At 39.4% G+C, this 13261-nt stretch overlaps 1 protein-coding gene across 2 annotated transcripts in view; it reads left to right on the top strand.

Annotated features, from left to right (window-relative positions):
- Nucleotides 1-7611: 7611 nt before the first annotated feature.
- The window catches only part of Jwa (PRA1 family protein Jwa), a 75445-nt gene continuing 69795 nt past the window's right edge, over nt 7612-13261 (top strand). For both annotated transcript variants that reach the window (XM_090387596.1, XM_090387595.1), the window contains exon 1: nt 7612-7860. In XM_090387596.1, coding sequence (XP_090243722.1) covers nt 7676-7860 — 185 coding nt within the window. In that variant the 5' untranslated portion in view covers nt 7612-7675. The remainder of the gene's footprint in view (nt 7861-13261) is intronic.

The raw sequence follows: 13261 nt of genomic DNA, 5'->3' as shown, positions 1-13261 counted from the left end.
AAGTAGTCCCCCATCTTGTGAACAAGCACAAATTAGGCTGAAAAAATTCTACCTCTTGAGCCTTGCACAATCTCTCCAATGCCGAATTGATCGACAAGGTTCTCATCATATACTCCTTCCTATCGTGTCTGGGCAGAATTACAGACAGTTTCAATTCTTTTTTGCAACATTGATCTGTACTTGTTGAGTAAATCTGCAGATCTTTTACTCTTAATGTCATTAGTTCCAAAGTGTACAATAATATCACCTTTCGTGCCCTTAAAAGATGATATCTGCTCTACAATGTCATCACTTTCGCCCCTGTTAGAAATACCCTGGTTCTGCTTCACCTATCCTTCTTGCCTAGCATATTCCCCGTCTCCCTGACAATAGAGTCACCAGGAAGGTGACCAGGGCTTAGGAAGGTAATATGTATCCCTTTCCTAATATAATACCTAATATTGTAGCGCCGGTGCGGAGACGGCACAGCATGTTAATAAGAATGCCAAGAGAAAAGACCTTTTGATTGTTTCTAATTGTGATTTTACAATAAGATGGCTCCTCCTTACCAAAAGCTAATTCTAGAACTCAGCTTGAGCAAATTGCCTCCCCTGCCTTAACGATCCTCCAAAATTGGGCAAACAACCACAAGTTAGTCATCTCTGGGGAAAAAACCCATCTTCTTACCAGCTGTGTGCTATGGTGCAGCCATATGGTTCCCTCGTGCCATCATTGCCCGTAATAAAGCAAACCTACATACAATTCAATGCAATATCCTACTCACTGTGACTAGAGCTTGCCGCACAGTCAGTAATCCTGCCCTGCAGGTCTTAGCAGGTACTCTTCCTCTGGACCTGGAGGTTATTCGTCGCGGCTTTGAGGAATTCAAAAAGAAAGAGAGGAATTTCCACCACCATTCTGGATATAACACTCGATCTTGCTAATGATCCAAAAAACGAAATGAAACAGATCTACTCTAAGCTCTTCCAGCATTGGCAAAGATCTTGGGAGCAAACAACCAAAGGTGAAACAACTAAAAGATTTCTTCCACAAGTTATGATAACTGCACCAAAACCTCCTCCGTGGTACTCACCAGGCCTTCACGTCTCGTTCTTCCTCACTGGTCATGGATCGTTTCGGGCCAAGCTGCATGCCCTGGGTCTCACCGATTCTCCTCTGTGCACATGCGGTGACAATGAAGACTGGATTCACCTCATGTATAATTGCCCTCTTTATGATCTACCCAGAAGTCTCCTAATTACCAGAACTGGAAATATACCAAGTGGGCAGGAACATCTCTACATAATTGATGAAACCAACTACAAAGCCTTCACTACTTTTGCCCAGAGTGTATTTGAAATGCGCCAAATTCACCTACAGGAAACTGTTCAACGCACCCCCATCTTATAATGAACCCAAAACTCAATTCACAGAACATATCCTGAATGGAATCAAAGAAAACACAAACAGGATATTGATCTTTATCCTGACCTAACAGGAATCTCTCGACGTTCACAAAGGAAACTATCTGACAAACCCACGAACCCAAAAATTACTTTTCTACAATAGACACAAGAACTCCAAGCAATCCTCGAGCTTCATGAATCCATGTGCCTCCTCTCATCCCCTAAGAGAAGATTATCCAAGTCCTCTACCCAGTGTGGGACACTGCTCATTGCCTACAAGTCACCCTTGGATGAAGAAGATTAAATTGCTGACACTGGGCCCCTTGCCCAATGTGGGACCCACTCCTTGCCAGCACCTCTTCTCTTCAAGTTGTAGGACAATATCCGATTTTCCTACTTGTGTAGGAACTCATATAAATACTCCTCTGGGAGTGGGACTGGCATTTGACATCAAATGCAGGGTCATGCTATTAGGCAATCTGACTTTGTGGGTCACTTGACCTCACAATCTTTTCTCTTCTTCCTGAGGTAGGGTGGGCTCCCCCCCCTTTGTGGGAGCCCACCCTACCTCGCCCTCTTTTTTCTGCTTACCTTCTTTCTTCACCTCAATCTCTCACCCCTTCTCCTATTTCAAAAAAAAAAAAAAAAATTTTATTTTTATTTTATTTTTTTTATTTTTATTTTATCATTATTTTTTTTATTTTATTTATTTATTTATTTATTTATTTATTATTATTATTTTATTATTTATTTATTTATTTTTATTTTATTTTATTATTATTTTTTTAATTTTATTTATTTATTTTTTATTTATTTATTTTATTTTTTGTTTTATTTTTATTTTATTTTTAATTTTTTATTATTATTATTTTTTTTTTATATTTATTTTTTTATTATTATTTTTTTTTAAATTTATTTTATTTATTTTTATTTTTTTTGGCTCTCTCTCCCTGGGAAGCTCAGGCGAACCCCAGGGTCGGCCAGCCAGAGTTCTCTTCCCACATACCTGGTCCGACTCCCAGTGCCAGTGACGGTAACTAGCGGTCTGTGGTGTTCCACGAACCCTAGGCCAAGTGGCCAGATGAACAACATAACCCGCACTAAGCAAACATGAACATACACTAACATATGCTATCTGGCCTTGACAGTACTGTACTGTCTTACTTCACAAGAGATTCAAATGCGGAGTTGTGCGAAAGCACCGGTGCCGCTTGTCAAAAAAACACTATGTCACACTATGTCACTATGCCCTTTGAAACAAAGTAGAGGAGATTTGTGAAAGAATTGGGATAAAGACAGTACGATACAAGCTATGGAGAGTATTGTGTTTTATTACTCATTCTTTCCAAGAAATTCTGAAGAGTATTGCTGTAATGTTCCTAATCTTTTTAGAGAGATGCTTTGCGTAGGGAAGGCCGGACGGACATCTAGGAGAATACCAAGATGTTTGTGTGTGGACACAAAAGGAATCGAATTGACTTGATATTTTATGACTGTCGACCTGACATAATTTTGTCTTTCCTTACAAAGGTCATAATTTTTATTTATGTCACTGAAGCTGTGAGCTTGTTTTGTGTGGCTCAGTCAGATAGTCTGTAGAGAATATTATTTGAGGAAGTTTCTAGATTCCTTCTGGAATTTGCGTGATAAGAATGGCGTAAGCTCTTTTATTTATATTGGTCAGGTCATCATTGAGGAGAAGCCAATCATTTGGGACTAAGTTCCACACTAGTGCTCCAAGTATAGACCTTTGTGAGCAGCCTCGAGTAATATGTCTGGATTCAGGCAAGTATTTAGTTTGTATTTGGACAGAGCGATTAATAAAGCATTCCTTTATGAGATGTTATAATAACTGAGGGTAATTTGCAACTCTAAGACAACGAAGGACACCCCCCCCCCCACCTTTGTGTATCGAACGCACTTTCATGGTTGTGTGAAGAATTTTACGTAACCAACAGCTTTATTCATATTCTCTTCAGAGACTACAAAGGAGTTACTGAGGATGACTTCCCGCCACTAGAAGCTTTTTGTTTTCTGCAGATGTGTGCTCGTGATCAGTATTTCTTATCTGCTGTATTGTTTACTGATGAAACTGTATTGACTAATAATAGTGTGGTCAATTTTCACAACGCTCATCGATGGGCTGTCGAAAATCCTCGTGCCTGTGTTCAATCAAGAGACCAGTAACAATTCCTTCGGACCTATTATTCTACTTGGAAGAGGAACAGGAACATCCTACTGCAATTTTTAAAAGAACATTTAAATGAGTTGTTGGAAGAAGTAACAATTGATGTCTTTTGCCGCATGTGGTTTTATGCAAGATGGTTCTCTGCTCTACGTGTTTTATGCATGTTGCTAGAATTTTTTTGGATGATGAGTACTTAGTAAACGTATAGGTCTTGTAAGACCCATTTCCTGTACTGCCCGCTCCTCGAACCTGAATCCCTGGATTGTCTCTTGTGTGACCATCTGAAAGCCATTGTTTTTTTCTACATCAATTGACAATATTGAAATGCTCTGCCTACGTGTGAAACAAGGCTGAGAGCAAATCAAACAGACACCTGGAACTTTTGAGCAGGTGAGGAGTGCTATGATGAGGCGTTTCAAGGCTTATATACAGGCGTACGGCGGTCATTTGAGTATTTCCTCGAAACGTAAGCAAATCGTTTCTGGGATACAAAACTGGCTGTAACTGGGAAACAAGGCGAAATCAGTCCTATATTTACGTGAACTCTTTTTTTTTTTCATTGTTTTTAGGTCCTAAATCCGTCCATAAAGTGGATTCCACATGTATTCAGGGCCTGTGGAACACGATATGTTTGATAATGGACATGTTCATTATATATGTTCACATGTTTGATAATGGACATATTCATGTACATAGGCACTTCGCTAAAATGCGCCACCAGGACTTAGGACAGAAGTCCTGGTGGCGCATTTTAGCGAAGGAAATGAAATTAATATCATGTGTATTAATTTCATTTCCTAAAATTTATTACTACCCAAAGATTAGTTTATAAATTTAAAAATATATATATAAAAATGAAACAAATACAGTACAACAAAAGATATTAATATAATAAATATGTAATAATATACGTAAATGTAAATATTGTATCTATATGTATACAATATTTACAATTCATTCATATGATAAAATGAATTACATTTACAATAATTATTAAATTTTGAATAATTACATCACAATATAAACTACAATATTAAAATTTTGAATAAAACCGAAGAAGTGCGTAGCATGACCATCAAAGAAGAGCTACTGCAGTTTAGCCGCACAGTCACCGGGCCGAGCCGAGCCGAGCCATTTTAGTACCTCAGGCAAGAATGAAAAATTACGCCCTACTGTTAATGATGGCAACGTTGGTAGTTATTTAATTTTTCTTTTGGCGCCCCTTTCAGCTTTTAACCTGAGGGAAGAGCCTCGTTCGCTTCACCCTCGGCACGGCTCTGCTCACAGAGTAGTAATACTTCACACAGTAGTATTCTACTCACCATAACTCGTGCCTGCTGTACGGTGGGCACCTATGCCCTACAGACCCTGGCAGGCGTGCTTCCCCTTGATCTAGAGGTGGTGCGGTGTGGGCTAATGTACCTGCTCTCTAGAGGAATCCAAACGACCTTCATAGGGATACGCAACAGATCCGGCGAATAATCGGAAACAGGAAAAAACGCGGCTGGTGCTGCACCTGCGGCAGGCATGGCAAGAGAGATGGTCCAACTCCTGTAAAGGAGAAAAGTCATACTTCAAGTCAGCAGAGTCTACTCCAGAACCCCACATTGACTCTTCCCACGATTACACACTACATACCTACTGACGGGTCATGATGTCATAAATTCCAAGCTAAATAATATGATAATTGTAGACGACCCAAATTGTGGATGCGGAGAGTTAAAGACTTGGCAACACAAAATGTATGAATGTGAATATTATGAGGATCTCCGAAGCATCCTGATCACCAAGACTACACACCGTCCTTGTAATCTGGAACACCTTTTACTGTACACGGAAGAAGAATACAAAACGTTCAGTAAGTTTGCGCAGGATCTTTTCGCAAGGAGAAGGACATTGATTGCGCTGCACAACAATGCAGAAGATTAACAAAGTAGACCCTAGACTCGCACCAAATGAGCAAGAAAAGAGCAGCAAAGAACCTAAGTTAGGGAATGGTGCCCCCATCAACAAAACTTTACTGACTGAACACCCAGAAATGACACCTAAACTTGGCGCTACTAAATCGAAAAGGCAATGAACGAAGATGAGGATGCCTATGGCGACACGACACTGATGATGGATATGTCCCAAATCAGCCTCATGTCTGATGGACCAGAACTGACTACCCACAATGCGCCAAGTAGTAGTAGTACAATATTCCCTACCAAAACCGAAACTAGCAAATGGAAGAACTGGAAATACAACTGAAGTATGACAAATACCAACTAATGGAACGATCTTCTAGTTCCCAAGTCGGTGTGTTAGGAAGAACCACATCCTGAATCTGACCTTCTGCCATTTGGCGATCTAAACCAGGTGCCCTAACCTGGTTTCTTTAAATCCCCATTCCCTGGCAGGAGGAGAGTGGACGGTTCCCGTCTCCTCCCCTCCCTTGCCTCTCCACTCTTCTCCCGATGGGGCCTGTCCCCACTGATCTTCAAGGGGATGCCTTCCGTATTGTTACCATATCTCTGTCTGTTCCCCCCCCCAGCCTTCAGCCTCTCCTCCTACTCAAACTTAACATAATATGCTCATAAGTAACTTAATTGAACTAGCGCAAAATTTAACCCTATCACTTACACCTCTCCCCAGTTCGGCTGTAAATTGATCGTAGTGCTTCTTTTTTTTTTTTTTTTTTTTTTTCTATAGGTCTCTGCAACTGAAATCTTCGGAAACTAGGTAGTAGGGCCTACCAGAGTAATTAAAAATCTACTGTGTGCCTGACCTGCCTCATCGTGTCAAAGTGTGGGCAACGGTGGGTCCCATTAGGGGCCCAACATTAAATGGTCAGAAGAACAACAGAAAAAAACACTACATGACATTTCACTCCCCACACCCTTTTAAATCTCTGGCCTCCACAGAGTACTGTGATGTACAAACAGAGTACAACGCGGAGATAGGGGAGACCCCTGGTGCCGTCAGACAACTAACACACCTTACAAACACAGTAGTAATGCTCTGTGGTTTAGTCTAAAGATGAACAGTGCGTAACGCTGTCCAAAGCGTTCAGTTTCCTCCAGACCTCGCGGTGATATGCCATTTGTAGATAGAATCCTGGCTCTTCTTTTAAAAGTTTTATTTATAAACTCTAAAAACAATTTAAATAAACTTTTATCTAAAAATAATTCTGGAAGAGAACCAACATTTAATACAATACTACTTCTTTCTAATTCGGATCTAATATTTAAGTAATTATAACATTTGAGAGAAATGTGAAGACCGGTGAAGACACAGACCAGCGGAACCAAGCCAAACCTTCGCTTGAGGTTCAGACTGAACCAGTCTGAACCTCAAGCCATACTTCGTGAGGAGAAAGCACGCATTTATACCAAACTGAAGCCAGGGCCGCAATTTAAAATTTACTTTCGAGCCGGAGGGCAGAAATGCAACTCACTTTGAACTTGCTCTGCAAGGAGGTATCTCCACCCCACTCCCGATGGACAAGGAGTTCGTCCTAGACTTGTTTACGAATTAAAATCCGCTAGCACAGGCATAGCATTTCAGATCTACGACATTTGCGTCCAGCATCCCCCTCTCCCCATACTTCTCCTTCAACCCATGCATGGTACTAAGTACTATAGTTTTTGATACCTTTCGTGTTTGGGGCTTTCATAAAAAAAAAAAAAAAAAAGATCTACCAACAACAGTCTGGAATGTTAAGAGTTTGAAGGGGTGGGAAATGGTGTGGAAAAGGCTAAAAAAAAAAATTTCCACTTGTAAGGACAAGAAATGAATTTTTTTGTTTATGGGAATAGATCGCAGGCCTTTTCCACGCATGGTATCCAGAAACGGTATTCGTAAGCAATGCGCTAATCATGTGGGCGATGTCACCGAGTAAAATACTCTCTGGGCGAGTATAGGGAAAAGAGAGGGATATAGTTTTAGCATTCTAGGGACATTTTTGAAATATATATATTGGTTCCACTCGGCTGTCTTGTGTGGTATTGGATTTCTTGAATTACGTCGTATTATTTTGTAATTGTTATTCTCAAGAAAATTGGGTATTTTGTGCCGTGCATGTCTTTAGTACTTTACGTTTATTTGCGTTGACTAATGTAAGATGGCTACGAATGATGTTGAAATTTCGCCTCTCCGGTCATTGGATGATTTTTTTCTTGATTCAGCAAGATTTCAGATTCCAAATTTTAAAGAACCGGATAAATGGATGAAGAGAATACACAATAACCTCTTGTACTATCAGACAAATTACTTTTTTGCTGCGTTAGCGCTATTTTTGCTGGTTGGGTAAGTTTCCTTTCACTCTCCGCCATTCGATGTGATAGTATATAATAAAAAAAAATTAGTTTTTTTTTCTGTGTAAATTAATTTACTGCCGATTTATTTCGGTGCTTTGGTCCTGTTCTGTGTTTATCGGCACCATTTTGATGTTTTTTCCCGGCTTCTAAATACAGTGCAGGAAAAATTACGGAAAGTTTCCTTTCCCACTGTACCATCGAAAGGAAGGCTTGTCAAATTCCAGTGACCCCTGCCCAAGACCCTAGAGGAGTACCAGGCGCCATCCCAACTGCCTAAATGGGTGTCAGATCAACTAATGAGACATATGGCAGAAAAGAAAAAAGCATGGGATACATATAAATTAACATGTGACACAGAAGCCTATGGTAGATATAAGTTGATCTGTAACAAGTTACAAGGAGGTTAGGCAGATTACAAGAAATCTTTGGCAAGGGATGCAAAGAAAAACAGCCAAGGGTTATTTACTTATGTAAACTCCAGAAGGAGGGGGATGAATCAGATTGGTCCACTTGATATCGATGGTTCAACTGTTGATGATCCTGCTCAGGTAGCTAACAAACTAAATGAATATTTTGCATCGGCATTCACACATGAGGAGTTATTCAGCGAGGGGAATGCCGGAGGTGTATTCAACTCTGGCAGTAAGCTAGATAATCTTGTAATAACTGAGAGTAAAGTGGAGGAGAAATTGTTGAAGATAAACACAAGAAAGGCACCTGGGGTGGATGGGATCTATCCAGTTATATTAAAGGAGGCAGCAAAGGAAGTAAGCAAACCCTTAGCCATAATTATGAGAGCTTCCTTGGACTCAGGGGAGAGGTACCCATAAACTGGAGATGTGCAAATGGACCCCAATTGACAAAGGAGGATCAAAGGCTGACACAAGTAATTATAGACCTGTGAGTTTAACTTCTGTTCCAGGAAAATTAATGGAGGCGCTAGTTAAAGAAGCACTGCAGGATCATTTAGACAAGACTTCAGTTATAGCTCGGACACAGCATGGTTTTCTTAAGGAGAAGTCTTGCCTGACCAATTTGATTGGATACTATGATGCAGTCACAAAAGAACTGGATGCAGGGAATAACTTTGATATTATATACTTGGATCTTAGAAAGGCTTTTGATACTGTTGCACATGGAAGACTGCTACACAAATTGGAGCAGTGTGGCATTGGAGGCAAATTGCTGCTATGGATAAAGGGGTGGTTGAGAAGACAGAGAGTGGTAATCAATGGACACTGCTCGTTGTGGACTAATGCTATTAGTGGAGTCCCTCGGGATTCAGTGTTGGGTCCATTATTGTTTTCTGTATTCATAAATAATATTGATGATGGTATATCAAGCTTAATGTCCAAGTTTGCAGATGATATGAAGGTTGGCAGGGTTGTTAAGGACATTACTGATGCTATGCTGCTGCAACAGGATCTGGAAAGGTTGAGCAAATGGGCTGAGAGGTGGCAAATGAAGTTTAACATTGACAAATGTAAAGTACTACACATGGGAAACAGCAACCCCAGAGCAACGTATCAACTCTGTGGTACTACACTGACAGTGGTAGAGAATGAAAGGGACTTGGGGGTGGTTGTGCAGGCAGATATGAAGTTCTCTGAGCAGTGCAGATGGGCTGCAAGAGTAGCTCATGGTGTATTGTCAATGATATATAGGTATTTTTCTAGCAGGGATAGGGAGGTGATTATTCCCTTGTATAAGGCAATGGTCAGGCCACACCTAGAGTACTGTTTACAGTTCTGGAGGCCTCATTTCAAGAAGAATGTAGAGCTGCTGGAACGAGTACAGAGAAGGGCAACAAGATTAGTGAATGGAACAAAGGGTTGCTCTTACGAAGAAAGGCTTAAGTTTTGCAAATTAGTGTCTGGAGAATAGGCACCGGCGAGGTGATCTGATAGAGGTGTATAAAGCCTTGAATGGTTTGAGCGTGCTCAGTGCTGATGGGATTGTGCCTCTTGCTCAGAATAATCACCTGAGAGGGCATAAATTCAAATTGAGGAAAGACAGATGTAGAATAGATGTGCGGAAATTTGCCTTTAGCCAGCGGGTAGTTGGTTGGTGGAACAGACTTCCATCCATTATTGTGGAAGGTGATAGCCTAAATAAATTTAAGGCTCAGCTGGACAGGTATTTCGAACGAAAGGAGGGGTGAAGTGGAATTTTTTATTTTTTTTTTTGGTTGATGCTGTATAAGCTTGCTTTCTTGCATCATATGCCTCTATTAATGCTAATTGATGAACAATCTAAGTTGGAAGTGAAGATAATGAGGATGCAGTTCCCTTGGTGCGGCCTATATAACATGGGCTATTATTTGTTACAAATGAAGACAATATTTCAAATCAGTTTATCAGAAAGACTTAATTGATGCTTATATCACATGTATGAGCAGCTTTCTTTGCAATTGTTGATTACTTATTTGCCATTATTTCACACTAGTGGCTTATCCAGGTACCATCGTAAGGTGGGGCATGGTGACCAGTCTTTTGAATTTTTTTTTTTTTTTTAGAATGCATCCCGTGTAATTTTCCTTTAATTTCAAATTTTTGGTTAAGGGGGCATATGCTTTCAGTCAAACTACCCCCCCCCCCCAAATACACACTTGTTTTATGCTGTTCTGATAGCACTTGCAATTTAATGTTTAATTCATTCCTGTTTAGTAATACCGTGACTTCATTGGACCTGTCACTCATTGATTGATTTACCCAGAACGTTACTGTTCATGTTGGTTGAGATTCTAGGACAGTTGGTTAATGGCTGAATCCAGGAAAAGACCTAGCCAGGTAGTGATTACAGCCAAGGCCAGTAGTGTTTGTAGTATGTTACTGCTGCAAGGGTGAACAAAATTGTTGAGAGCTGCTGAGGCCAGCTGCAGCTAGTCTCCTGATAGCATGGTAGATGACTTTCATCAACCGGTGAAATACCACCACTTTGCTTATTGGAGGCTTGAAGTGGTGAAACCCATGTTTAGTCTCTAGAGCAAAGTTTCCGGCATCCCCCCCCCCAATACTTCTCCTCCAACCCATGCACGGTACTAAGTACTATAGGTTTTGATACCTTTCGTGTTTGGGGTTTTCATAAAAAAAAAAAAAAAAACAGATGGCAGAACAATCATTACCCAGGTTCTGGAGCATCTAGATAAGCATCATAGCACAAATACTGTATAATTCACTTGCAGGCTAAAACTGATAGATTGGCCTCTCTAAGAAGGATTTGGAACAATGTTTGTCATTTGTATAGACAAAAGAGGAGGAGCAGAGAAAATTTTGGAAAGTTAAAAACTTGTGGCAAATCTGAATGTGAAATCCACCAAACTTTGCAATAGGTTTGCTTACACACATCTTGATTTCTCAGTGGTGACATTTTTTCATTGGGAATCCAGTGTTGAAGACACTTCTTAATCTGGAAGACCCCAATATGTTAGAGGATTAACAAAATTATTGAAAAAAAAATTCAATAAATTTTTCAAGAAGATCTAAGATTGACTTATGATAAGATTGCATGTGTTGGTAACATTAACCATGGTACAGTTTATATTTTGATGGAATATTTGGTAAACTAAAAATTGCTTGTTTGCTGCTCCACCTTCTTCCTGGAGGCAAAAATTATCAGTGAGCCGCATTGTGGTTGCCATCCTTTTAACATTGAATAACTGAAATTATTGATGTATGGTTTGAACCTTAAAGAAAACATCAGTCAACTCAAGGAAAGTTAAATGGAAACCAAACAAAATGAAACAAATGGTTTTATTTTGCTTCCTGAGGTTTTCTTTACATTCATCAGATTCCTCAAGATCAGACAGTAAAGGAATTTTTGCATTTCATTTATAAAAAAAAAAAAAAAAAAATTAAGGTCTGCATTGCCGAAAAAGGAACCAGACTTGTTAAAGCAAGGGCCTTTGACTCTGTGTGACAGTATTTCTTGTTATAAGACCACTATGGTAATAAAGTTATTACAAGAATATAGCTGAGAGCTCTGCGATAGCCACATGGAGAAAGAGGAGAGAAAGAGGTTATAAGATGGAAAATACAAGGACACAGCATATTTATTGGTCACATGGGTTTGAACCACAGCGAACACAAATGCATGTACTGCTGTACAACCTCTTGACCACTCAGATTGGCAGAATGATGCAAGAGAGCAAGCTTATATAGCTCCAGCCAAAAAAAAATACAAGTAACCATTGTCACCTTCTCTCATGTCATTTATCTGTTTCCTTCCAGTATTTATACAATCTCTCCTTAAATTTAGATAAGCTTCTAAATTCTACAAGTAGAGGAAAGTTTATTTCAACAGTTAGGCAATCTTTGACTGAAGGAAAACTGAGACATCTTAGTCTACAATTATACCCTCTGAGTTTAAATGTGCTCCTTGTGTATGATATGTGACTAAATGTAAAAATTCTGTTTCGTTTACTCAAATCTTTCAAGATTTTAAATTAGGACACCTCAATTAGGTCTTCCTGCCAATGCCTAGTTTCCGTGTCTTATAAAACTTAAGTCTCCCTTGATAAGAATATACCTTTATTCCCTTAACTAGTCTTATTACTCTTTTCTGCACCCTCTCCAACAGGGCCACATCTTTCCCAAAGAGGAGATTCAAAGACTGCCATATTCAGAGTGAAACTCAACCATTGTTTTACATAATGGAATAATCATGTCTTTTTTTTTTTTATGGAAAAGTTCCTTATATCATTGACAGAAATCTATGAGCTGTCCTAGCAATCTGCCTGCATTGTTCAGAAAATTTCATACCATATTGTATTACTCCATAGTCCATTTTGTTATTTACTATTCTTTAATCACAAGCAGAATGTTATCTAGAATTATTCCAATCACATATAAGACCTTCCAGTTCCCAGTGTCAAATCTCAGCTCTCATTTATCAGCCCATCCAAATAATTTAACAAAGTCTTGTTGAAGTAGAATATCCTGATTACTATCATTAATAAGAGTATGCCAATCAGTTCATGAAGCAAACTAGACATTGAACTTTAGATGCATATATCAATATCAGTAATGAGTATTATTATTATTGTTGGCATACGATTCAAGGAAAAAAAACTCCCACATTAATGAGTATCATTAATGTCATTGTATCATAGGTATCATAAATATCAATGAGTATCATAAATATCATTAATGAGTATTATTATTATTGTTGGCATATGATTCAAGGAAAAAAAAAACTCCCGCATTACCTGTCCCCCCACTTCCAATAATTTGTCTAGTTCTTCCTTGAATTTATTCAAACTGCCCGCCTCCACAACACCAGATGGAAGTTTGTTCCATCAGCCAGACACCCACTGGCTGAAGGCAAACCTCTTCACATCTATCTTGCGATCAACCTTCCTCAATTTAGGCGCCTCCATAGCCAGGTAGGAA

The sequence above is a fragment of the Mastigoproctus giganteus genome, chromosome 13, assembly GCF_048544385.1.
Source record: "Mastigoproctus giganteus isolate SK-2022 chromosome 13, ASM4854438v1, whole genome shotgun sequence".
Classification (NCBI taxonomy): domain Eukaryota; kingdom Metazoa; phylum Arthropoda; class Arachnida; order Uropygi; family Thelyphonidae; genus Mastigoproctus; species Mastigoproctus giganteus.
The sequence above is the reverse complement of the archived record's forward strand: the minus strand, read 5'-3'. Positions and strand labels throughout refer to the sequence as shown.